This window comes from Ciconia boyciana, chromosome 11 (assembly GCF_034638445.1).
Source record: "Ciconia boyciana chromosome 11, ASM3463844v1, whole genome shotgun sequence".
Classification (NCBI taxonomy): domain Eukaryota; kingdom Metazoa; phylum Chordata; class Aves; order Ciconiiformes; family Ciconiidae; genus Ciconia; species Ciconia boyciana.
The window spans coordinates 9189930-9215153 of NC_132944.1; the positions used below are offsets into that span (position 1 = coordinate 9189930).

A 25224-nucleotide genomic window follows, 5' to 3' on the forward strand; every position below is an offset into this window, starting at 1 on the left:
ATTTTGAGGAAGAGCATTTTAGGTTTTCACTGTTAGCTACTGGATTTTATGGAGATACTGTAGATATTTTACGATCTGTTCTTTTCACTTTCCCCCAAGGACCCTCTGAATATCTACTTCATAACTTCTCCAGGCATGGCTTAATGAAAACACGCTCTGAACTTCCTCCTGTTATTGGACCATCCACTTCAGGACAACAATATTAAAAACAATCCCAAGTTTCCAGCCTGCCTTCAGAAGGAAATCACTGGAGCGAGTCAGTTATGCACTAAAAGCTTTTTGGCCCAAATCCCTTTTAAACTGTCCCGAGAATGGCTGACATCCAGCATTTATCCTAAAAGTTTGTCAAGTTGATCTTCAAGCCAAAATTTATCAAGGCTGTCTTCAAAGCTCCTGCACATTGTTTACTTGAACCAAGATACCTTCCAGTCTGTTCAGGCACTATAAAGAGTTCAAAAGCTTTCACGAAGCACATGCTTCTGAGCTGCCCCCTCACCCGTGCCGCAGGGACGGAGTTTGCTGGTGGGGGGGCTGCCAGGTTCCCCAGTGCCCTGCTGCACGGGGCTGCGCTGGGGCTCGCCCCAAACACACGCTTGCAAGGGGGCACGGTCAGGGTTCAGCCCCGTAGAAGAAGAAAGCAACCCAGGAGCTGCCGCGTTTGGGCATCCTTCACAGCAAGGAGCCGACCCTGCCCCAAGGTGCCGGCAGCACCGCGCTGCAGCCAGCTTGCGGAGCAGCGAAACCTGGGTTTCTGATCGATGCCAGGCTGGGCAGCATGCTTAATGAATCAGGCTGGGTGGAAGAGCGCCAGCATTGTTATTCCCATCCCTCACAGGCTCCCTCATTCCCCCCGGGACCTGCGGAAGGCAAACAGTGGTTAAACAAACATTCCTGCTGGGCCAGCTCCTACCGAAGAAAAGAAGGAAGAGGAGGCTGCGAGCAGCAGCGCTACAATTAAACAGCTGGGCAGGCAGATGCATGGGGGTCTTGGTCCCTCATTAAAGCCCAGTGGTCTGCTCCAATTAGCACCACAGGCCCAGCTGCATTTCCAGTACGGACTGCATGCCACCCCCAGTCAGCCTTTCCAAGGGGGTGATGGCAACTGAGTTTTAAGAAGAAATAATCAGTCTGCCTCTCAGGTCTGCAGCTGCAACTTCACATTTGTTTCTCCATTTCTTTAAAAAAATCTGGTTGCAATTTTCAGCAGCTTTAAACTATTTGTTTAATTTGAAGAGCAAAAGCTGTCCACTAATGACAGTGTAATATGTGATGTTTTTAGTACCACAACACAGTTAAAAGCCAGTTAAATGCTTTCCCCTCAAGAAGTGCTCTGCTGGCTAACGCTTCCACATGCCGAAAACCACTTCCATTTGTTCCCACACAGCAATATTGCTCGCCCAGACGGAAACCAGGCACAGGAGGGAAGGAGGGGCTGGGGGCTTGTTTTCAGATGCAACCCTTGGCATTGGGACCATGCTCCCCATCTCCCCTTTTTACCCCGAGTTCTCTTTACAAAACCTAAACAAATATTTTTTTGGACCAGACTAGGTTTAGCTGTAAGGAAAAAAGTCCCAGCTCCAGTGCTGAATATGGGAGGGGTTCCTCTGGCAGCAGTGAGGGGCAGAGTTCGTGCCGCTGCAGGCAGGAGCTGCAGGCAGGAGCTGCAGGCAGGAGCTGCAGGCAGGAGCTGCAGGCAGGAGCTGCAGGCAGGAGCTGCAGGCAGGATGCTCCCAGCTGCAGAGCTCAGCTTCACTTTCCTCCAGGCTAGCATGCCTTGGCACAAGCTTTCCTGCTCCTGTTCCCTGTGGGATCAAGCTCCGCAAGTCTGCTGGGGACGGGCTCCTGGTGCGTTCTGGCCGAGGTGGTGGGGGTCCCTGGGCACAGGGGCTCTGAGCCCACTGCTCTGCTCGGTCACCCCGGCCACTGCTGGGGGATGCTTTCCAGTAGGAGATGGGGAGCCCCGAGGCACAACCCAACTGCCCACCCAGCATCACGCTGCCTACCACAAGTAGAATTTAAACCCCCTTTCCCCCTCCTTTGCTTGCCCAGCAAATCTGAGATGAAACTAAAGAAAACAGCATTACAAAGAAGTTAAGCCATGAAGTAAACACTGTCAGCACACTGTTTTGGCTCCATTTTGGTATTCCTACGGACACATGTCCAGGGCTGAGGTGATGCAGCATTCAACAGGAAACAAGGCTGCATTCTGGGGAGGTTTAGGGCCATTCTGTGATTTACAGAGGCACAAATGAGCACTAGTTGCACTCCTGGTTAATAAACCTGAGATGCCAGGCCTATTTTAAGGCCAAGGTTTTAATGACTACCTCAGCAAGCAAAGAAAATAATTACTATATTAAAGACGACAGTTATTTTGCCATTATCATTAAAGCCCATTTCCGTAACAGAATAATTTACAAACACAGCGCTGGATTTAGATGCAGCATTACTTCTTTCCACATTGATTTAATTTCTCTGCTTTTGAGACAGACTGAAGCATAATTTCCTGAAGTGTTTGCTGCAAAAAACCTCCAGGTTAGTGGAAGTGTCCCAGTTAGCTACCTCCACCTGCACTGGCTGGTTTTGGGACAGGCTCACACCCAGATTTGCAAGAGATGAGACTGAACAAGCAAGGCAGGACCTCCTTCTCCAACAGGGAGGTCAAAGCCCAGGGCAACTCCTCCTGCCCAAATAAACCACCCAAATAGCTTGTCTCCACCGCTTCTCCCAGAAGCTTGGTCCAGACCTGCATTGTTTTAGAAGCATGGAGATGGGTCTCTGGAGTTAACTCGTTGTCCTTGTGCATGTCCCAGGGCTTGCACGGCTTTCTGCCTCCTTGGTGCCCTCCCAGGGGTGTTTAGGGAGAGGATCAAATCCCAGCCTAGACACCCCAAGAAGGCCTGGAGGAATCGCTCCCATATCCAGCCTGGGGTTTTGGAGCGTGCAAACGCCTGCGTGGGCTGCATAGGCGTTGTACAACTGGCAGGATAGTGGAGATGGGATCTCTCCTCAGCAATGTTTTTATTGGACATGAGCTTTACCAAAGTAGTGAGCTTTCTAGTTGTAAAACCCATTAAGACTTCTCCTAGAAATGTAAGCAAACCTATAAAAACCCAAAGGCAATCCATTCCCCTCTCCTACCTACTCTTGTTATTGACATGGTTTTCCAAAATACAAAGTGTTACGTACATTTTTGCTCTGTGAGGCAAACCATATGTTTTACTATTTTTCCCCCCGATAACTCAGCTCTGGAATAAAGTTATGTTCTCCATTAAGCGACACGACTACCCGCCAAACGCGCTCTGGATTGTCTTACCAGCTTCTGGGTGAGCCCCGGGGGAGCCCACTCGTACGTGATGGTGTCGAAGGTGGGGTCTTTGCGAGAGACAATGGGATTGGTGATGATCATGCGGTTCCTTTTGTAAATGCGAACGCCATCACCTCCTTTCACCCGGGCGGTGAGCGTGGCATACTTGGAGTCCGACAGCAGGCGCCCAATTTTCCGATCATCCTCCACGTCCAAGCTCAGGCTGTGATCCTCCTGGCTGCATTTGCATGACTTGCAGATTTTCCTGCGGGTGACAAGCAGGACCATCCTTTCAATGCGAGCTGGGCCGCAGGAGGCACGTGATCCCACAACGGCTCAGCCACCAAGCATCAGCCTCTTTCAAAGGTTAAATGCAGACTGGGGTTATGGCATAAAGCAAAAGGCTCCCGTGGCCTGAGCCGCACATGGGAATTCAGCATGATTCATCCCAGAGGGGTCGGCAGCAACACAGAGCAGAAAGGTACAAACCCCTAGGTGCTGTCCCCAGGTGACAGCAGCCGCACTGATAGACCACTGCCTCCCACCTGCCACAGGGAGCTGCCACTTTCCGTGAGCTTTGAAAACCCCTTTAAGCATCACTAAATCTGCCCCCCTCACCAGTCTCCAGCAGCCGAGTGCTAGCCTCGCCTCTTACGAAGCTTCACATGCCATTAAGTGGCTGCTAAAAGAGGAATTGATACTTAAGTATAGCTATTATAATCAAAGTGATAGATAAGTCAAAGATAAGTCTGTAAGGCCACTCTGGCTGGCTGGCTTCTCCATCAAATGCTAACAGCAAAAGAACAAACTAACTCTGATGCAACCCCAAGTATTTCAGCAGGATCCTGGAACAAGGATGACTCAAACCAGCCTTTAATTGAGTCAATTAAAAAAAGGTAGTGATTCAACCAAATGAGTGTTTTAAAGTTTGGATTTCCACACAGCTGAGGTATTGAAATTGGGAACTGCAGGCTGCAGGACACGATTACATGCCACCATCGTGAAACCTGCTGAAGCATTTCAGTAGCTACAGACCTCTCCTGTGCACCACTGCAGCAGGACCCAGCGGCACAGCCCACAACAAACAGGAGTTCTCCAGGCTCACAGGAAAAAGTCTAGTGTTGTGCAAGACAACCTCAGAGGGCATTAATTCTTTTTTAATTAATGACATCTGGATAGCTCCCATTTCAGAGCCCCCTTTGTTTCTCCCATTTTGGTGTGCAAGCAGATAGGGCAGGGCAGTAGCCCACTGCCCCTGCCCAGAGCTGAACACACAGTACTGGTCAGCTCCCACCAGCTCCTGATACTGGTGGCTATTTACCTAATTAGCATCTTTACAAGGAAAAACTGAAAATAAAGTATCAAACACCAAGATGTTTCTGGCACGAAGCATAGCATTTCAGCCATCGAGGTGCTCAGGACAGCCAGCAGCAACAGCCACCGTGGTGCTGCTGATCGGGATGCAGCACCGAGCCCTTGCCAATGGGGCTTTGTTTCACCCTGCCAGCTCTGCACCCACGCTCGCCCTCAAGGATGAGGGTCAAAGCCAGGCAGTCGGCACAACTCCTACCGACAGCACGGGATTATCCTTTTGGTCAGCATTTCCCTGCCTCCAAAGCAAGCAGGGCCATGTTTGTTTTCCAAACAATCAGACAGGCTGGGAAGCCAGCATGCAGCGGGCAGGGGATCTGTGCTCCAGCACACATGCTGCGCAGGGCATCGGGTGGCTCATGCTGAGCACAGCACGCAGCAGCCTTGGCACCGTGCCCCCATCCTGACATCCCACTGAACAGCACTGACCATGCAGGGCTGTGCCAGGGACAGTCCCATGGCAGGTGAGACCCTTCTGCAGATTGGCCGTCTCTCACCCTGGCTTTCTCCTCTTCCCAAGCCACAGCCTGCTGCCAAGACCTGCACCCTAGCAGAGAGAGTCAATTCCCAGGGAGCAGGCAATGTTAGCAAAAGAAGAAAAAACCCATTGCATGAGAGCCTCAGCTTGGTTTAAGCACTTGTGGATAAGATTTTAACTCAAAAAAATAAGAGCAGGACCAGTGAGGGAAGGGAGATGGAGAGCAGGGAGCACGAGCATCTTCTCAACTCAGCAACTGTCCTATCCAGACAGGATGTTCTCTCTGCACCTCCCAACACCACTCAGGTGCTCTGCAGTTGTTCTTTGCATGCAAGGTCACTGGAGTCCAAATATTGACAGGACCACAGGGACAGTGTCGGGGCAGGGCCCATCAAGGCCAAGACATTACCTCCAAGAATGTGGCTCGAAGCCCGTGCATGTCCCTCTGCAGCGTAAACAAGGCACACCTCTTCCTGACTGCGGCTGGCTCACCGACATCTGGAAAAGAACAGGACACCAGAGTTGGAAAGGCTTTATCCTCAAAGATAATTCGAGACTAGAGTACTAATACTTAGGTTCGTCCTTCAGACATTGATTTCTTCAGCCATGCCTTACGTCCTGTGAAGCCTCAAACCTCCCAAACACCATTTGACAGCCATCCATGCAGACCTGCTACAAGTTTATGCAGGGATGCTTGGCACGGAGGTTTTCAAATTAAAGTGAGCGAAGATGGCATGTCTGGAACAGCGTAGGGGAGATGGCACATCAAACAGTAAATATGGACACACACTGGGCAGCCACCTTAATCTCATACACAGAGGCCTTAGGTGTCATTAAAAGGTTATTTTAATTCAGCTTATATATTGTATATGAATCTGTGCAAGTCAAATGTCATGCAGTCAGACATGGAGATGCATTGCCATGACCTGATGCTAAACTTGCTTTACTGCAGCTTGGCCCTCCTTGCTCCTTCTACAGGGGCTCAAGTGTATTTTGGGAATATGGCATGTTTCCATGCCTCTGGTGCTGGGTTTTACGGGTGGTTTCCACGGTGAACAGGAAACACAGCAGGGAAAGGCTCCAGGGAGGAAAGGCGGGGGGGAAGAAGGGCTGTGGTTACGCTATGCTTTCTGCTGCTCACTGAAAACAGAAGAAAGTCACTTATATACATGGGTGCTCACTGCTGCACAGAGACCGTCCTAGTAACCTCCCAACAGGAGACACACAAGTGCAAAAAACCACAACAGGAGCCAATAACATTGAAAATAAACCTATTTTAGTGTCTGCGCCATGGATTTATCAAACATGGCTTTTTGAATGTGACAAATGCAGGAGGGTATGATGGGAGACAAAAATTAAGTACTGCAGAAAGCATCAGGGAGAAGTGACACCACGGGACACTGAATTTATCTTGGCCTGGTTGTTTTTACAGAAACTCAGACTCCTGTCTGAAGGACACATTTGTTCCCTGTAAAAACAGACTTAATGAAGACAAGGACAGTCCCACCCCCAGGACACGCACACCAGGCAGAAGCAACGGCAGCACCACGGGAGCTTCACCCCTTCTCAGCAGAGCTGACCCTGCATAGTCAGAGATTAAACTACAGGGTGGTCATACACTTCTGAAAAAACCCAATACTTTCAGTCCTCAAGAAGCATTATAAAGCGTCACTCTTGCAGTTTTCTCAACACTTTGGACCTCGCAGCCTGCATTTTCTGTTAAGGCTTAACACGTACAGGTCTCATACCACCATGCCCTTTTTGGTGCTTGCTCTCATTCATCAAGTTTTTGTACAAGATCTTTAAATCCTCCAAAATACAAACTAGTTCTAGGCACTGACTATTTATTTGTGCATACACATTTAGAGCTCATCAGAAGAACTGTTAAGGCTGCAGAGGCGTAATGCTGGAGAAGGGTGTTGCCTGCCTATGCAATCTTAATCTAGTCCATGTGTTTTTCTGTGTTATGATAGCCTTTCATTACAAGACCATACACTATTTAAATCGATACTGTTACACCTCCTCCTGCCCCAGCTCCTCGTTTCCCTTGCCCAGCTCCCCTCCACCCTCAGCAGCCCACAGCCCCCGTCCCCTGCACGCTGCTCGCCCTGCCAGCCCCGTCCTGCTGCCCCTGCAGCACGGGCACGGCGCTCCCCAGCCTCACACTGCGATGGGCAGAGGCCATCCTTGCCAAATTTTCAAATGGAGGGATCAATAGCAGTAAACGAACAGAGGCTGTTTTTAAAGCGGGGGTTTGGGAGAACATGCTCAGCTCCTTCACCCTGCAGTGCTGTGGGTGGTTAAAAAAAGTAAATTCCCCTTTGAGGAGACTCTGCAAGGACCCTGCATGGGTGGCTGGGCACCAGAGGCAGCAGCTTAGCTGGTGACCAGCCCCAGGCTCTGCCCAGCAGCGCTGGGCTCCGCAGCTCTGCTCAGATGCAAAACTGGCGATTACGCTGGCACTGGCAGCTGCTCCTTCCTCCTGCTCCCTCCTGGTCCTGGTCCCACCCATCCGCTTCCAGCACCAGCTCCTCAAAGCTCCCGCACAGGCCTGGGGCACCCCAAGGTCCCCTCCAACGTTCAAACTCATTCTGCAGCTTTCAAGAGGAAAAGGTTATTTGATGGCACTCAGTTAGGAAAGGCATTTAATTTACTCTGAAAACCTAGTGTTGCTAATAAGGACGAAGCTTGCAGGAACAGATGGTTCTAGAAACAGCCGGACATTGGTTTGCCAATTTTAAGGTAGACTACAAGCCTTTACATGCTTTTTCGTGCAGAACTATTAAGTCCCCATACAAGACTGCTCATCCTTGAGAAACACAGCCCAAAGCGTACGAAGTGGCCCATTTCAGCTCACTTTGCCCAAGGGACTGCTATTTCATTTGTGCCTTGGCTTTCACCAGTAGTTTTCACCTCATTTTTCACCTGCAGTCTTTCCAGATATTCTGAAGCCAGTGAAAAGACCTCTCACCCTGGGAATTCATAAAAATACATCCTAAAAAATGGTCTTAACATGTGTGCACACACACTCCCCCACCTCTAATATCCAGAAAAATAGGACATTTTTGATTCTTCAGCTACGTGCCAGCTCTCCAGAACAGATAAAGACATTTAAGTTTCCAGCACAGACCAATTACAATCTTGCCAGTTCTGGAACCATGTGCTAGATACCTACTAACTGATTTTTTTTTTTACTGACTCTGATCTTAATGACTCAGAGAAGTGTAGGCAAGGGACTATGAATGGTTGTTTCTTTAAAATACAAACATCTGGATTAAACAAACTCATTTGGAGAAGTTTCACTACATATGAGGGGGAAAGCAAAAGGAAAAGCATTGTCAGTAGCAAGAACCAGTATGTGAACCCCCCAACAAGACAACCTGATGCTTCAGAGTCCAAGTGCCAGTACAGGAACTCAGTCATTTGGGGGTGGCCACCAGTCTGTGACCCCCACACTGATACATAAACCCAGCATTTCACTTTATTACTTCAGCGTTAACAAGACCCTTTCTGGGTAATTTATTCAACCTGGTAATTTGTTCTACTTGTCCAAATATGACTTCTGCTTCATGTCCCAGGTCCAAGTTTAATTTGAGGTTAACCGCTCTTTACTCCATCTGAACCCCATGGAAGTTACCTACTGAATCAGTACTCTCCAGAACACCCTTGTACCCGCTCTCCAGAGCGGGCTGGCACTACCCATCACCCCAGGTAGCTGGAAGATCTGTGTCCAGGCTGCCGGACCTGTTTTAGACACCTACCCGACTCCAAATGCTGCCACACAATGGCTTGGGCATGACTGTCCATTGCCAAGAGCAGGGAGAGCATCCTGAAGCCTAACAGCTGGCAGAGCTGGGATCAAACAGGCAGTGCCCCACATCACCACGGACCAAACAGCCGCTCACAGATGGATGGACAAGTCCCACAAGTGCTTCTGACCCAAGGGGCACCCTGCAGCACAGGCCATCTCTGTAAGGCTTACTGGACCAGCCAAAGTGCAGCAGGCTGCACCTTTCCACCTGCTGATCCAGCACAGCACCTCTGCCAGCACCCTGGGAATTGCTTTTGAACTTCTACTGTTGTCTCACCCGCAGTTACACATTTACTCAGCCCAAACAAATACAGTAAAATGGATCACTTTTAATACAGCAAAGTCTCAGCTCTTATCTTAAACTGCCATTATTGTTTCACTTGAACAAACCCATTGGCATCAACAGGCGATCCTTGCCTTGGGTTATACAAAAGCTGATCACCCATTTCCTCAAGACAAAACTAAGCAAGTCCTAGCCCTGATCTTTGGCCACATACAGCTTCAGACACACACTGAAGACCTAGTCACCAGCCCTCCCATTTGTGCACTGCTCTGGCCAGGACCAGACCACACGCTTTTGCGACCAGGAGCTCCAGATCTCCTTGGAAACTCTTGTTTGCAGGTGCCAGTGGCATGATGACTCACTGCCCCTCACCATGCAAGCTGAGTCTGAAGCTATAGGAAAACATATGGGGGAAACAATGCAAAAATTGAGAGGCGCTTCAAGGCAACATGTGGCTCCTGAGATGGCTTGGGCTTCCCTGCCCTCAGAGGTGTATGCCTCCAGCAGGAGGGGAAGGTGCTGGGATGGCAGCTCATCTCCACCATTGCCTGCAGAGTGGCTCAGGTGGCCCCGTGAAGTCTTGGGGACATCCCTGTGGCACAGGCAGACCTTGCCAGGGCAGCAGGAGCAGCCTGGGTGAACAGACCTGAGCCCCCTCCACATGGGGACAAGACACTTATATCCGACAGCTGCATCGCCTTCCCCTGTGAGCTCAGATCCCTCTGGGCAGTGTCTCCTCGTGATGACTGGAAGCACAGCCACATCTCTGTATTTGCAGGACAGCGTTATTCCTCACTCCCTCAGAAGTGGAGGGAGGTTTGAGCCACTCATTTCCATCTCCGTGCAGGGGCCAAACATAACAGGCACTGCTGCCTGGTTTTTGGGCTGCCTGGTCAGCAGGACTTCCTGCCCAGATATGGAGCTTCTCACAGCTCCGCTCTGGCTCCTCAAATATGCATAAAAGGAGATTTATTTTAAAAAAAAAAGATATACAAGACACTGCAAAAAACCCAAACCCAGTAAGATAATGCAAAACAAATGCTCCAACTATCTTAGACTCCACCTATGCCCAAGCCCATTTGGGAACAGCGGTGTTAAACGAGGAGATACTAAAGTTTAAGATTAAGAGCTTGAAGACATTTGTAATGCTTTAAAAAAAGCCTGTATCAACAAACTGCTTGGAAGAAAAGCAAATTCTGCTCACCATGACTAGATATACAATGCATTTTAAGATTTCTGTTTTGGCTTTTTTGTCTTACAGTGTTCTTGCTATTAAAAGAGAAAAAGCAAGTCAGTGCAGAGGAAATTCTTAGGTAGTGAAATGATAGGAAATTGAGGCCATTCTACCCACAAAAACATCTCTGAACAATCTCAGGAATATGCCAGTAATACCATGGTTCACTATTTTACTCGCCAAAGGCAGGGCCATCCTAGACACTGCTAAGTTTGCTCAATGATTGGAAAATAGAATGCCTATGATGACAAGTGACAAGGAAAAACCCAGACATGGTTCCATCTTGGTTTAGAGTTTGAGAACTCCTTTGGAAAGGAACACTGAGCTTCCAAGGCAGGTCTGGTGAGACAGACCCCTGGTTAGAAGTTATGAGCAGGTCAGAGTCCATCTCCACCAGCCTGCTCCATTTGCAGCTGAGCTGAGACTTCAGAAGGTTTTTCTGGTGTATCATCACCCTCTGACCAGCCCAGCACACCGTGGCCAATGACCCTTTACCAAAGGGTCTACTGAAGCAAGTTTGACAATTGAGCTTGTCGCGAGGGGACTGTCCTCAATGGCACATGGAGAAAACACTGTTTTCATATCCACATGACTTGAAAATCCTTCCAAGAAGTGGAAGCTTCTTTCCACTCTCCTCACAACCACTTCAGTGCCAGAGATTTAGTACATCCACAGAGGAGACTGCAGACTAAACTTCAGTAAGTGTTTTCCAGTGAATGGTCCTCTAGGAACAACCATGCCATGCCCAGACTAATGTGACAGGCAAACGGGCCAAACTTCTAGACCACAAACAGGCTGAACTCAGACCTGCCAGTGCTCAGACACACCAGCTATCATAAGCACAGGCCCTCAGAAATGTCTCCTCCCTTTCAGAGTTGCAGCTACACAAGTACTTTCCCCTCTTATGTATAACTGGATATATATAGACACAGAACCCCATTAGCTGTCACGGTTTTGTGGTCTCCACACATCCAGTCTGAAGCTGTAGCAATAAACAGCTCACTGCCCAAAACATCAGTAGCAGGATGGCTGCTGGGATCCTCCTGCAGACAGTGATGAGAAGGCTGATGTACTGTACAGTAAGGAAAAAAGTGCTTTGGGATGTAGTTAACATCTCTGCTTTGTAGCCACAGAAGTATGGGGTGGCTCCAGCACCCTGCTCCTGGGACACTCATTCCGTGAGACCCAATTGTTTTATGGAGTAACAAGTAGAATAAATTTAATGTTTATATAAGTTTTCATAGAGCTTACAAGAAGGCCAGTTAGGAAAAGCTAGCATCCTAACATCCTCTGCTAACAGCTGCTTTTGGAGAGAGGCTGGTTTATCTCAGGTCCTTGCAGACTCAGCAAGTCCCACTGAACATCTGTAACACAGATTAACACACTGAGTGCCATGAGAACCCGTAACAATATTCTGCTTTCCTTTAAGGACCTTAATGAGTTTGATACATGAGGGGAATCAAGCACAGTAACAGCAGAATAATATCTAATGCAGCCAAGCATGTGTCCAGGGGGCTGTTTCACCGCCTGCAGCCTGGTCTCCCCAGCCAGAGGCACCCACCTTTGCTGAAGAATTTGCTGCTGCATAATGGAAATGCAGTCATGAGTCTGGCCCTTGCTTTTCAGTGATGCTTAATTTTCCTTTTCTTTTGCCATTAGACTGCTCAGACCAGGCTGCTTCCTTCACCATCTCTCTACAGCTACGCACAAAGCACAGGGTCAAGACAGACTTGATTAAATTAGTTTTGACCTCCAGCAGAAGCATGCTACATGTCACGAGACCAGAGCACAGGCAAGAGACTTAGTTAAGTGACAAACAAGGTGGAAACAGGAAAGTGGAGCCAGCTCCAGCTGCTAAATCAGTCACTGTAACAAAAGGATGGTAACTGAAGTAAGGAGATCCTTATCTGATCAGGGATGCTTAGACCATACTCCCTTGGAAGACCTTTAGTCCTCTTTTCTCCTGCATATCCACAGGGACCTTGGTCTAATCACAAAAAGTTTGTAATACCCCTGCAGATGGAAAAACACCCTGAAAGGTCAAAGTATCTCCTAGCAGGACAGTTTCACCATTAGCCACGCATACACCACACACCACAAGAAAATGCAAAGGCAGCTTCAGCCAGAAGAGGACATCCCTTTGGTCAGCAGCAGTGCTGGCCACCACGCTGCTGCTGAGGGGGGCCAGACCTGTAGTAGGGTCACAAGCCCAGCTGGCAGATTAATCTGGAGTTGCATCCTCAGAGGAACTCAGGCCTGAAATAAGGCACAGAGTTTTGGCAAGTTTGGCCAATGTGGCTATTAATCAAAGACTGCTGAAGACCCATAAAGCTTCCAAGAATACACACCCTCCTGCAAGAGTTAGTTTCATGCACAGTGGTGGGATGCAAGGTAGGACTTGACTCGTTTGCTTTGACTCGCTGTGCTAGATGCCAGCAGAGAGCACAAGTACAAGGGGCTGAAGGGTAAGCCCATGAGAGCATTCCTCCCAGGCACTGCTGCACAAGTCACCCGCTGCTCTCCAGCCTCTGAAAGGCTTTTGGGACCGGCTGCCGCAGCTCCAGCTCCAGAAGGGTCTGGCGAAGCAGGGCCCTCCTGCTTCTGCAAAGAGGTTTCTGGATCCTGAAAACACTTATTGCACAACACCTTATTTGGAGACTAAAAACGGCGATGGAGACACGTAACTACCTCAAGTATGTTTTCTCCTCCTTTTTAGGAAGGGAAGAGGAAAAGCTGGTTTCCAAAAAAGTTACTACAAGTTCACAACAGCCCTTCAGAGCCGAGGTCCTCGTTTCACCTCTCCTTGCGGTCAGACCACTCCCCAGCACCCACAGCAAGTTCAATACGAACCCTTCTGTGCAGCCTCTGGAAGACCCTCATGCAGTCTTGGCATTTGATACCCCACCCCAATAAATCATAGCCAGGGCTGAAGAGAGCTTAAGAGAAGCTAAGGGACCACGTGAACACTTTGGGTGGGGTTCCTCCAGCTGCAACAAATTTTGGAGATTAACAACTCTAACTTTGAGAAAGTCCCTTGAACAAAGAAAAAGGGAAAAGTCATATGATATTCACATGGGTGGGACCAGTTTGCTCAGCACAATTGTTGAGGAGTTTGAGGATGTGGATGGATAGAAATTAATGTGTTGTCATTATTTGACTATAATAGAGCTAAGCTTGCATAATAATAGGGAGCTAACTCAAACTTCTCTAAGGACTTCCAATAACTGGAGGGTGTAAGTGTTTATATCTAACAGAAGAGGTATCTATATCACAGTGAGGGGAATGCTGCAAGCTCTGGAAAAGTACACCACTAAGTTAAAGCTAAGAAGTATTTACATGGGCTGTGGGAGAAAAATCAGCCAAGCCCAACAGCAAAATATTAAAACATCCAAGGGGCTGTGTTTTAGTTAAAAGCAGGAATAAAGCCAGACTCAGAACATACAAAAAGCCTCTTTGTCTGCATTTTCCTTCCTATTGTGGGTACAGCAGGGCAGATTTAACATTATTGTTTTATTATACAAAGCCATGTGTTGCACCCAGCTGTCCCTTCTCAGCATACATGCAGTTGCCTCTCCTCCAGGAAGGGTGGGCTACCCAGCAGCCTGTTTGACCAAAGCTAGGGACTTCTGAACTCTTTCCTCTTAGAAGTACCAGCAGGACATAAAACATCAGCTACTGGCCTGAAATAGCATCTTCTGGCATGCCCAGGGACACAGTGGCATGAGCCTCCCCAGCAGAGAGCTGGCAAGCCCGCCTGCTGCCAGATGACCTGGGGCTCATCATCCAAAGCAGCCCCCAGCCCCACAGAGACCCCGAACTGAACTGGGGCACTGCCCTGGCTGCCTCCAAAGCTTCCTTCAGAGCACTTAGGCAGCAAGGCCAAGTACTTGGGTCAGTGACCTCTGCAAATCCATAGCAGACCAGCTGCAGGGACAGAGCCATCACAGAGACCAAGCTTGGGGTGTTAATATGAGGTTGCCTTAAACTTAAGGCAAGGCAGGACACTGTTGTGCTAGCAATGAAACAGATCCTCTCCTGCTCCCCCCAATTTGTGTAGTAACTAGAGCTACTCCATTTCTGAGCCCATACTCTTCTGTACGCTACTGGGAGTCTTTAAAGTATCAATATTTCAAATAACTATATATAATAAAGGTAGCACCTAGGTAATATTCACTCTGAACTAACAAGAAATCCATGTCAAATAGTCTCACTCCTATTTTAATTTCCTAATTCAAGCTGAAAAGCAGATGCACTAGAAGAAAGATTCCCAGTTACCTGGTCAAATTACCAAGATTGTTTTTCCCTTCAGTGGTTCCTATGCTGGGAAAAGGTTCACAGTAACAAATCTGAACTCACAGCTTGCTTGAATGAGGCCCTTTGATTTTAATCATTTGACTAGCTTTTGTATATACATTGAAGTGCAAGGACAGTTATCACTAACTCCTTAGGATATCAATGTGTCACTGCCTGCATTTCAGCACAGCAATGCTGAAGACCAAGCTATCCACTAAAGCTCTGCATTCACAAGGTGTAATTGAAGTGTATGTCAAAAAAAATATCAAACCTCATTTTTGTTGTAATCTAAATGATGGTCCAGAATTTCAGGTAAACACCAAAGGCACTGAAAACTTGGCCTGAATGTCCCAGTAGGAAAGGCTGTATATGCCTGAAAAAACCCACAGCTTTGTTCAGATATTTAAACAAGTAATTACTTCTAATCCTAAAATATTGAGTTAAAGTCCTTTTACCATAAGAAGAGCCCCAGTCAACCTTCTCCTGGGTTGCAGAAACCTCCTTTCAAGAGCTTGGCCTTAAGGACCTTAATTCATGGTTTGGATGGGCAATCTGTCTCATCCAGCACCTTCCTAGATAGTTTTCCCCATCTTGGAAAACCTCTTCAAGGAATTTAAGGGGGATCACCTGCTTCTCATTAAACCTGCCTCTCAAACTTTTGGGGGAAATTACCCCCCAAAGATATCATTGGAGAGCTGAAAAGTTCCAAAAAGCTCTTTTGTGCAGTTGTTCCTCAGGAACCAGTGCTGAGCATTGCCTGGGGCAAGAGCAGCCGCTGCTCATCTGACACCAAGTGCTGGCAGAGACTAGAGATGCAGATGGCTTGATCTCAGCTTGCTGGGGATACCAGTGTCAGAGCCAACACTGCCCCAGACTTCTGCTTGGGAGGGCACAACAGCCAGTGATGCCTTAATTCATCTTAAATGTGCACTAAAGACAACCAAGGTACTGAAGGAACCCAACAAATAAGCCCTGGGTGATATGAAATACCCATGTCCCAGCTGGAGGACAGGGAGTTCAGCCTGAGCCACCTCAGGGTTTGTTTTGGCTCATGTCTCTTCTGGAACAGATACTCCACAAGTCACACATGCAAAAGCCCTGTCTGGTTTTACTGCTCTGCCATTCATTAGGGAAGCTGTTTGCTGCTTCTGCTTATCAAGCAGAGCCAAGGTATGACATCAGTCTGACGACATTGGTCTGACACGTGTCAGCTCTGCTCTTGCTCTCAGCCCTTGGAAGTGTCACTCACCCCAGACATACACGACCTGGGAGTTTGCATGCAACGAGGAGGGGGAAGTCAAAGCTAAAGCATTTGGACCAATTAAAGCACAAAAAATATACCAGCTCCAGAGGTGCCCCTGGGGACGTGGATTTTTTTCCACTTTGCCAGGGTCAGCACTAAGGACACGGACACACCAGAGCAGAAGAGCCACGGCAGCAGAACTGCCACTCCTGAATCACACTGACCCTGTCCAACAGTTTTATATATTGGGTATTATGCTAATTTTTTCTCTCCTGCTAACAACCAACAAACATCCTCCTTGACTATACCTGATGTCCAGTTTCAGGCCAGCAGGTTTGCTCAGGAGTCAGCTCACAGTACTGGCACAGAAGAAAACTGTCCAAAACAGCATGGACCAGCTGAAGGCCAGGCAAGAGGGCTTACCTCCAGAGTGGGAAACTCAGGGCCGCGCCGGACAAACTTTTCTGGATTTCAGAAGGGGCTCCTTGACAGTGTCTGCAAGTGGAATAAATTTGTGCAAGGGCAAACCAACTACTTTTAGACATGCATTAACCAATATACACACTTGCTACTATAATTTTCACTGAGAACAGCAAAGGACTGTTTTGATTTGTTTTCTTCTCATTTTCATAGACAGAAAACATCTATTGTAATGATGACCTGAAAGCAATTTGTTTCCCTGCCAGATTCTGAGCAAGCACAGTTATACAAATTAGCACACTCACAGAAGAAAAACCCCACTTACAAAAGACTGCCTTTCATCTCAGTTTCTCTCTATAGGATTTATTTAAGTCATCAGTGAATAAGTTGATATCATCTGGAATACTGGAAGCACTTATTGATATTACACTTTGCAGAATAAGTTTGTTGCCTTTTATTTTAGCAACATAAAGACCAGGGAAAGGCACCGATATCTGAGAAAACTATTTCAATGGAGCTGCCAGATCTCAACCTACAGGATGACAGAGATACAACAGAACCAGAGCCTCTGCAAATATCTTGCTCTTCCAAGAGCACATACTTGACAGCATTCCTTTCTCCACTAACAATGTGTGAATTAATGATAAGAGAAGGGCAAACTTTGAAAAATAAGATTAATAGATTTTTCCACAAGCAAGACATAATTAAGTCCAAGTATCTGAAGCACTAAACCAAAACCAAGCTGTGAGTAGGTGTATGGAATGGGAAGAACCTACCCAAATTTAATAAAACAGCAGCTGTGCTGGGTTCCAGAGTGCTCCAGTAAGTGTCTCATTGCAATCACCAATTACCTGCACTGAGCCAGCTTTGTCCTTCCCACCTCCAGCACGAGGAGAAGGTGCTGAACCACCACCAGGAACAGGGTCCCTCAGTACACTGACATCTTATACTTCAGGAGCAGCTTCCACCAAATTTCTGTACACCACCACTGAGTTAGAGCTGAGAAGATATTTAGGAGGACTACTATTCGCATTTTACAGCTGGGGAGATCAAGACACAAGAAAGCTGAAGATGTGCCCGAGGGCACAACGGCATTTCACAGCAGAGCAGAGGAAGGGCAGAGGCATGCCTGAGCCACCCATCCCACTCCTTCACCCCATCCCTCCTGCACTGCACCTTCACTGTATCAGCTCCAAGTCTCCCATAGGATCTGGCCACTATTACACCCCTCCAAAATCTCAAAAGGCCCATCCAGATGTGCAAGAACACAAAAAACATGGCTTAGACATGAAGTATTTAAGAGGAAAGGTATATAAACTAGCAGCCCTCTGACAAGTTCTCACACCAGCCTCTGGGGCTGTAGGTCTGTCTGTGTTCCATCCTAAATGTCCAGATCTGGAACAGGTACTTTAACCTAGGAGAAACACTGCTCAGTTACTATATCCTGATGCTCTGGATTAAGACACATGGCTGACAGGAGCTGGCTGGCTGTCCTGCAGACTCCCTGTTGTAGTTGGCACTTGTGGATGCTCTTTGGTAGTCCAAGCAGACTTGGCAGCACGTGTGATAGGAACACAGGGGATTTTTTTTTTTCCACTGGAGCTTCACAGTCTTGACACAAGTTACCCTCTTATATAGAGGGAAAATAAGGTGAGGTGCTTTTGAGTGACACATTTCCAGGTCTTCAGAAAGAGCAAATGAATGCATCTGAGTTCATTTTGTACCTGGTGATGCCCTGAACCCTAACACAGAAGCTGAAGGACTGTGCTACCTCAAATACTGGTAGGGCATGGGCAACTAGCCACAGTGCTTTTGGGTAAGTTTGCTTTCCTATGTTACCCTGGTAAACAACAGTAGATTTTTCTTCCTATAACAGGTTCCTTCCCAGTGAAGGATTATCTGGAATAATTTGCCAAAGATATGTAAAACTTAATCCTGACAGAATTTACCCTGTTGTCTGAGTAGGTAAGGCAATAAACCCCCAGCACTTAAAGCTTCCAACACACACATACAACTGTGCTAGAAATTAATGATGATATTTGCACAGCAGTTTGTATACAACAGCCACCCAGCTGCTTCAGTAGCTTGGTTAAAGCCTTAATCAAGGCTTTAACATTGCAGGCAAAAGCAGGTTTCTTTCCTAGAAGCATGTATTTTTCATGTCTGAAAGATACAGCTAACAGCATTCACAATTAAGTACTAGCAGAAAAAACCCTTTCTATTTGCCTTATTTCCTACTGCTCAGCCATCCTCCTCTATTTCCCTAATATTTTTATTTGCACTGTTTGACTTTCAAGTGAGCCAGGCAGCAGGCACTCTGGTTCACTAGTGCCCATTTAATTCACTGGCATCACCCAGCCCCTCGGGACGAGGAAGAACAGGCTTTCCTTTCCCTTGCCTCTCGTCAGTTCAGAAGAGCCCTTCCTGAACAGGTTTGAGACATTGCACCTAGTGAGCTAAACATTAACAACTGATGATGCCTTATCTGTCAGCAATTAAGTCAAAGCTGCTACTCATTTCAGTTTATCAGCTGCTTTTAATGCACTTTCCATTTGATTCATGAAAGCGTGGACAGCAACGTGCAGGGGAGTGCAAAACCTGCATACCCAGCAAGGGGAAATAGTCCCCCATTGCAGAGGGAAATAACTGCACTGAAGAGTTCAGAGACTTTCAGTAACCGAAGGAATGAAGTCAAAGTAGGCAAGACGGTAAGAGTATGAGGAGTCAGGCTGGTAACCAGCATTAGGAAACTCTTGCTCTTCCAAAAATTGCAAATAGCAGCCCTGAAATCTTTCCCTTTCTCTGAGCCCCATCTTTAAATGGAGCAATAGCTTCAAGCTAGGACATCTGAATACCTCTTTTTCCTGAATGGCTGAAATACAATATTTCCTTTTTAAAAAGAGAAAAAAACCTCAGCCTAAACAAATACTCCAGACACTGCCTGCAGGACGAGAGGGATTTTGTAACTTGTAAATTGTATTTTATGGGACTCAATTTAGCTGAGTCCAAGTCCCAAAATAAGCTCTTTAACCCATATGCTGCTTTATGATTTCATATCTATAAATACTTGTTCAGAGCTAAGCAGGTTTCTGCATTAAGATCAACATCTGTTTCCCTGCGACAGCTGCAGCAGCGCTTCCTCCCTTGGGCTCCAACACAATGACACTCTTCTTGGAGCAGGGGTTTCAGTCCCACAAGCACACAGTACCTTCCAAACAGGGGGACACGGGGCGATACAGTCATCTCCCTGGGCCATTGGCCATGTATAACCCATCATCAACACAGGGACCAAACCCCTCGTCCATCAAGAGGAGGCTTTACAGAGCAGGTACCAACTTTCCATAATGAAACTCTGAACTTCGACTAATGGAGACTATAACCAGAAATTATGAACACGAAAGATGTCTGCAAGGGATACATAACTTTCTGTGGTCTAATTGTTAAAAATTGAGGTTCAACTTTCAACAGAGATGCAATTGCTTGCAGTTACTGACAGTGTTTACACAAACGAGCACTAGCACATTTAAATGGCTAACGCGATGGCTTTGCAGGCATGCTCACTGCCGTTAACAGCACTCGCCATCCTTATCTCTGCATGCCCAAATTGCTTGAAAGTGGTTTTGGATATTTCACAGGTGAAGACGGCTACTTCTGGGCATAACCCCCATTATTTGGGAGCTGAGTGTCTTCCCCCATGAAGCCAGCCATCTGCCCGAGCACTGTGGAGGATCACCAAGCACTCGCCATGCTGAGGGGAAGACACGGCTGGGGGGGTTCAGCCCAAGTATCCTGTACATCTTGATCAAGGGATACAGGTTATGAAAAAATGAACAAAAAAGCTGAGTCTCCAATGTATTCCTCAGGTTTTTTAACAAGCTCTACATTTTTTTGACTTTACAAAGGTAAAGTTCCCAATCTTTAATAGCATTCCCATCCATCTCTGCAGATATATGCAGAGGAGTCTTCAAGTGTCCGGCTACTTTGCTGATGGAGAAGGGAGGCTTCTGCCTCTCCCCAAGACCTCAAGTCACTCAGGCCCCTCATACACCGGGGCTGATTTATCACAGCAGCAATGCTTTTTTCCTGCCCTGCAATCTGCTTCGGATGTTTGCAAAAACCTATGCTAAAGAACTGAAGAAAGAAAAAGTTAAAGAACCAAAATTTGTATTAACTGAGTAAACTTTACCTTGGCTTTGAACAGTGCTTTTAGCTTAGCGGGTTGTTTTCTTCTCCTGACAAAAATGGACTGAATTTAGTGAGAACAGTACACAAATCCTGCTGCCTGCACAGTCCAGCTGAACCAGCTCCAGTAACGCATGAAATGCCAGCCATCACGCTTTATCTGTTTTGGGTTTTAACTCCCCATTTAGAATTTAATCTAAACAACCCATTTGCCAAACAGAATGCCGTCCCACTCATGCTGTTTTAATTTCCTCAGAAAGAATCCCATAATATGCTAGGCAAGACATCAACAATAATTAAACCCAACAGTGATTGAAAATCAAATTTTCAGGGCCTTGCAAGAAGCCCTAATGAGTTCCAGACTTGCTTTCCCCGACTTGTTCAAACTGGTTGTGCAACACTGCCAAGCCAAATTAAAATTTGACAGTATTCCACCCCATGCCCAGAAAAAGTGCCCTTCTCCTGATTCAGGAAATTAAGCAGCCGTCTACTGCGAAGACGCCCATTTGTCTTTGGACATATATTATTCAGACAGTGATCCAAGGTCTGCATTTTTTTTTCTTGTTTTTATTATGTCATTTCATATCCCTTTTGAAGTGCAAACTAGCTGGGACTTTTCCTTTTTTATACTACCATGCCCAGTTCCAGTTCAGATGACAGGAGACAGGCAGCTTGTCAGAGGAATTATGCAGACAACAGGCATCGCACCTCCCTCGCCCCACGCGGGGGGTGGTAGGCTTGGCACTGCCTGCCCCCGAGCAGCCACGAGAAGATCTCACAGCAGAACTATGCCCGTCCACTGCAGACAGTTTGTGCTATTCCCTTCACAGATTTTAGTGAAATTACAGTTAAAGACAACACTTTGTCCTTCACCCTTCCACCAAGGGGAGCTAAGTATCCAGCCACGTGGTTTGGAAGGGCTCTGAGGGTTTCTGCATTCGCAAGTCTTTCAGGTGCCTTGTAAGCCCTCTGACGTAGTGCCGTGCAGCCTCACTGCTCCATGCCCTGAGGATGATGCTCGAGAAGCTCCTGGGAGATGGGTCTAGTGCAGAGACAGCTTTGCTGGGGTGTATTTCTGCTCCGTGGCACAGACTTGCTCAGCCCTCCCTGCTGCCCATGTCTAGCCCTGCTTCTCTGCTCCCTCCCACATGGGACCCCCAGCCTGGTGCTGCTGGCAGGGGCTCTACCCCACTCAGGCCCCCCACCCCTGTGAGCAGCACTCTGGACAAGACAGGAACTGAGCTGCCATCTGACAAAAACAGATTGACCACAGCCCAGCAAACAGCACAACCCACAACTGCAGCTGCCCATGAAAAAGGGTCCGTTTTCACTCGTGGGATTGATCTCCACTCAGTGCCTGGCAGGAGCTTCCCGAGGGCCTCCAGCTGGCACCCAAAAGTGCCCTCACCACAGAAGCTGTGGCAACCAGGACCTTATGGACATGCTCGAGGGTTATCAGCAACAGGGACCTGCTGGCAGAGGACATATTGCTCTGAGTCTCTGGGGATGACACACCAGAGGAAGCCTTCCCAGCAGATCCTTGCTGAGCCCTGGCCACCCCCCACACCGGGGGGACAGGGTCACCCCGTGGTGCCACACTGGGGGAGCCTGCCCTCGATGGCAAGCACAGAGAGGGTCCCTGCGGTGGGCACCCAACTGGGCCAGCAGGGACAGGGAAGGTAAGTGGGCTGGAAGGAGGAGGGGAGGGAGGGAAGGAAGGAGGAACCCCTCACTCCCACCCAAAAATCAGGTATTTCAGGCAGGACACACAGAGAGCGTGAGCATTGCACTGCAGAGGGGAGGGGAGTGCAGGGCACAGCCCCGGCCACCCAGACTACACTACGGACAGCAAGCCCTGCTGCCAAACACCAACATTTACCCAGGGTGACCTGCAAGGAGCATCCAGCTTTCCACAAAACCCAGCAAACAGTTTTCCTTGGGATCCAGCAGTGGCACAGTTCAAACCTAATGGGAGAGGGAGCTACACCTCTATGACAGAGACAGGCTGACCTTCCCATCCTGGCAGTCAGGGAGAGATTTCCAAGGACAGCGCTGGCAAGAAATTTCTCACAGAAGTTCATGGCAAAGGGTACCATCCTGCTGGGGAAGGTCCAGAGGTGTCCCTGTGCCCTGGCAGTCCCACACAGGCCAGTCCCAGGGCACAGCACTCAGCAGTGCCCGGTCAGGGCCATCTGGCATCAAGAGATGGGATTACAACAATGTGGAAACCAAGAAGTGCTGACATTAGGTGTTTAACTCATCTCCTAATTATGCAGTGACAAAGGTACAGCAAGTAAGGTCATAAGAGCAGCTGCTCCCTGACAACCCATTCCACACTTTTTTATTTAGCAATTAAAATCCCTTCCATTCAGCTTAACATCATGCCAAGAGGGCGTTTCAGTTATTCTGGTTCTTTTGCTCATCAGAAGACATTGTGGCAGAGATCTGGGATTTTCTGGGGAAAGCAAGCCTTTGAGAGTCTGAGCACAAGGAGTGAACGCTTTCCAGAGGGTCTAAAAGGAGACAAGCAATTCCCCCCAAGGGCACAAGCTCAGAGCAGCAGTGGTCAGAGTCTTACACACATTGATTTAGACAGCAAACAGTTGCTTTTCCAGCAAGAGCTTTGTTGAAGCAAATTTCTTGTACAGAAATAAGAACAAACCCCGATGCATCGTTGGACACGGTGGCTGGGCAGACCCAGCGCGTGGCCACAACACACAGCAAGATTTGCCCTGTCGAGATGTAGGAAAAATGTAAGTACTTCAGAGATTCCTTTTGGCTGCTCTTAGCCCTGAGTATTCAGCAACTCACGCAATAGTCACGCTCTGTGACATTCCTTCTCTTTGCATCTGCTGCTTCAGTTCCTGACTCAAAACCAGTATAACAACAGTCACCGGGCAAGTTTTGCCCCGGAGGACTCCAGCGAGCTTTGAATCAGGCCACATAAACACAAAGAAAGAAATAAAAGGGCGCAAACTGCCACCGTACCCCGCGGTTAGACGCGCGTTTAGCACTCAGACCCCCGGGGCTCAGCACCCCCCCGTTTAGCGCAACACTCGGGCAAGCACAGCCGCTGGTACAGCGGGGCAGGAGACAGGAGGTGAGGGGATAATAGAGGAAAAAAAAAGAAAAAGAATGAAGTTTTACAGCCCTGCCGGTAGCGGCGGTTCCCAGGTGTGCGCCCGCCCCTCCTCCGCACGCAGCCTGACGCGGTTTCCCAGACACGCGGCCGCTCCCCGGTACCGCGCAGCCCCGCCGCCGGGCTCCCCCGAGCCCTGACGGGGCACCCAGAGAAGAGGGAAGGGGAAAAAGCACGCCACGGGGCGCCTAGCTCGCTCAGTCAGTCAGTCAGTCAGTCAGTCAGTCAGTCAGTCAGTCAGTCAGTCAGTCCTCACCTTCTGCACACCGGGGCTCAGCTCCATCCGCGCCGCGCCCGCCGCTCGCCCGGGGCGCGCTGCCCGACCGGCGCCTTTCATTGGCGACCGCGGCTGCCCCGAGCCGCCCTCAGCCAATCCGCCGCCGGCAACAAACTTTCCTGCCCAATGGCGTGCGGCGGGGCGGGGCGCGCTGGCTAACGCGCGGACATGTGCGCGGGCGCGGAGCTCCGCGCAGAGCAGCGCAGGGCAGGTTAGGGCAGCGCAGGGCAGCGCAGCCCCCGCCGCAGCGCCCGGGGCTTAAAAAAAGAGAGGGCAAAGAAAGAAACAACAGTGGTTTTTAGGCGGTCCCGCCCCAAAGCGGCGGTGCCGGGGAGGGGTGCGGAGGGGAGGGGATGGGGCCCGGCGCCTGGGGATGCCCGAGCGGTGTGCGGGCCTGGTCGGGGTGGAGGGAGCTGGCAGCCCTCAAGCTAAGTCACCTTTCTTGGCTGAGCTGGGGGCTGTCCCGCTGTCCTGCTCTCCCGCCGTCCCACTGTCCTGCTCTCCCGCCGTCCCGCTGTCCTGCTGTCCCGCCATCCCGCTGTCCCACCGTCCCAGGCTCTGACACCAAGCGTGGGGAAAAGGATTTCCCGAATCAGAGAGGAATGTGCTGGGGCAGTTTATCACAGGAGACAGATGTGGAATGTTTTTAGCAGAAGAAACTGTCTGAAACCGTGTTTCTCTTGCTATTCCAATGTATGTTAAGCGTTGAATGATCATCTATTGCCTTTTGGGGTTTTTTGTATGAAATGGCAAGGTCTTCTTTACAGCTTTCAACAAACATTCCTGCCTTGGCAGGGAGGTCCAGCACAAAGCCCCTTTGTGCAGGTGAGGGTAAGAGGGCTCCACGTGCTCCCGCTCCCAGCTCTCTCACCCTGTTCCCCCTTTCCACTGTCCCCTGCCATTCTCCCCTCCTCATTGTGCCTGAGTCCAGCAAAAACCAGTGCTGAAATAACAGAAACCAGGATCCAACTGCCTCCTTATGTTCTGTGATCAAAGCAGAGCTACCAGGAGCAGCAAACACTACCACAGCTCAGGACTGAACTCTTTACAACTGTAATTGGAAAAAAAAATCCTAAACTCTTGTGTTGATTTAATATCTCACACGTTGGTACATTTTTCTGAGATTTCTTGCATACATTCCTGCAGAGAAAGGAAGCAGATACCTCGGGCTCATTTTGACCTGTATTCA

At 48.6% G+C, this 25224-nt stretch overlaps 1 protein-coding gene across 2 annotated transcripts in view; it reads right to left on the bottom strand.

Moving 5' to 3' along the window:
• LMCD1 (LIM and cysteine rich domains 1) overlaps positions 1-24217 on the bottom strand; it is a 39036-nt gene extending 14819 nt beyond the window's left edge. Inside the window, exons 1-3 of one of the 2 annotated variants that reach the window (XM_072875568.1) lie at positions 24015-24217; positions 5563-5651; positions 3314-3569 (exon numbers count right to left, since the gene is read on the bottom strand). In XM_072875568.1, coding sequence (XP_072731669.1) covers positions 3314-3569; positions 5563-5651; positions 24015-24095 — 426 coding nt within the window. In that variant the 5' untranslated portion in view covers positions 24096-24217. Of the gene's footprint in view, positions 1-3313; positions 3570-5562; positions 5652-16440; positions 16480-24014 lie in introns of those variants that run through there. The other variant, XM_072875569.1, reaches the window with a different exon arrangement.
• Positions 24218-25224: the final 1007 nt, after the last annotated feature.